The sequence below is a fragment of the Aphanomyces astaci genome, assembly GCF_000520075.1.
Source record: "Aphanomyces astaci strain APO3 unplaced genomic scaffold supercont1.759, whole genome shotgun sequence".
Taxonomy (NCBI): Eukaryota; Oomycota; class Saprolegniomycetes; order Saprolegniales; family Verrucalvaceae; genus Aphanomyces; species Aphanomyces astaci.
In genome coordinates this window covers 1-1,361 of record NW_009799022.1, presented here as the reverse complement: position 1 = coordinate 1,361, position 1,361 = coordinate 1, and the positions used below count along the sequence as shown (strand labels likewise).

Here is a 1,361-nt window from a genome sequence, read left to right as displayed (position 1 = left end):
AAGACACCGGGTGAGCTGGAAGGTGGTGCCATCGTCGCAGGCGGGGCCCTCGACCTGTTTTCCCGAGAAGCGTTTGGGTTGTTCGCACAGTACGCCGCGGTGGGGGTGATCTACGGCATGATTCCGTCGCTCAACTACCCCATTTTCAACGTGTACCTCAACTTGGAGGGGTACCAGACGTCGGCGTACAGTCAGTTGGTGACCATGGGCTGGTCGTTCAAGGTGTTTATGGGATTGTTTTCCGACTGCTTTCCCATCTTTGGCTACCGCCGCAAGTCGTGGATGTTGATTGGGTGGACCTTGACCATGATCTGCTTGACTGTGATGACGTTTTCTTCGTTGGGGGACCCGTACTGCGACCGCGTTAAGGCCAAGGCGATGAACTCAACGGCGTGCTCCCGCGTCTTCTCGCGTGCGTCGGAGAAGGAGAAGGACTTGTTCAACTTGGGCGCTCCGGACCAGGGCACCAAGTTCATCATGTTGTCCATGATCGTGTCGTTGGGGTACGTCACGGCCGTGTGTGCATCGGATGCGATGGTGACCGAGTACTCGCAGCGCGAGCCGTTGGCTGTCCGCGGCCGTGTCTTGACTGGCATTTACACGGTGCGCACGATTTTCGGCATTATGGCGGACGTGGTGGTCGGGTTTGGCTTGAACGGCGCCAACTACCTGGGGTCGTTCTCGTTTTCCATGAGTCCCAACGTCCCGTACGGCATCTGTTTGGCTCCTTGCGTGCTGGTGGTGTTGTCGACGATCTTCATCGTGGAAGAGAAGAAGACGCCGCCGATTCCGTTCCGGGTGTGGGCGTCGGGGTTCTGGGAGTTGCTGCAGAAGCGTGTGATGTGGCAGATTTGCGCGTTCCGGTTCATCAGCCAAGTGTTCCGCAACATCAGCTCCACGGCGGACTCGCCCATGGCCAGTACGTGGGCCAAAGTGGAGCCGCTCAACAGTTCGTTGGCCGGCATTATTGCGAGCGGCATCTTTGCTGGCATCATGATGGTCGTGGCCAAGTGGGGGTTGCACTGGAACTGGCGCTGGTCGATTGCCATTGCGTCCGTGTCCGTGCTGGCCCTGGACTCGATCACCACGTTTCTCACGATTTGGAACATCGTCCGCAACCAGTGGTTCTACACGGGGGTGGCGTTGTCGGAGCAAGTTCCGCAGGGCATCCGCTTTGTCGTGTCCACGTTCTGCGCCGTGGAGATCGCCGACGTGGGCAACGAAGGGGCCACCTTTGGCTTGGTCACGACCGTGTCCAACTTGGCGTCTCCTTTTTCAGGCATGCTCACGCGGTACATCAACTCGTACTTCAGGGTGACCCAGAACGACTTGCGCGAGGACTCGATCGAAGTGCGGTGGGA

At 58.7% G+C, this 1,361-nt stretch overlaps 1 protein-coding gene across 1 annotated transcript; it reads left to right on the top strand.

Moving 5' to 3' along the window:
• Positions 1-15: 15 nt before the first annotated feature.
• On the top strand, positions 16-1,350 carry H257_19538 (hypothetical protein; the record flags this gene model as incomplete). Its single annotated transcript, XM_009848677.1, has 1 exon — positions 16-1,350. A coding segment is annotated over one exon (1,335 nt), but the record flags the coding sequence as incomplete, so codon positions are not given.
• Between the last annotated feature and the right edge of the window lie 11 nt (positions 1,351-1,361).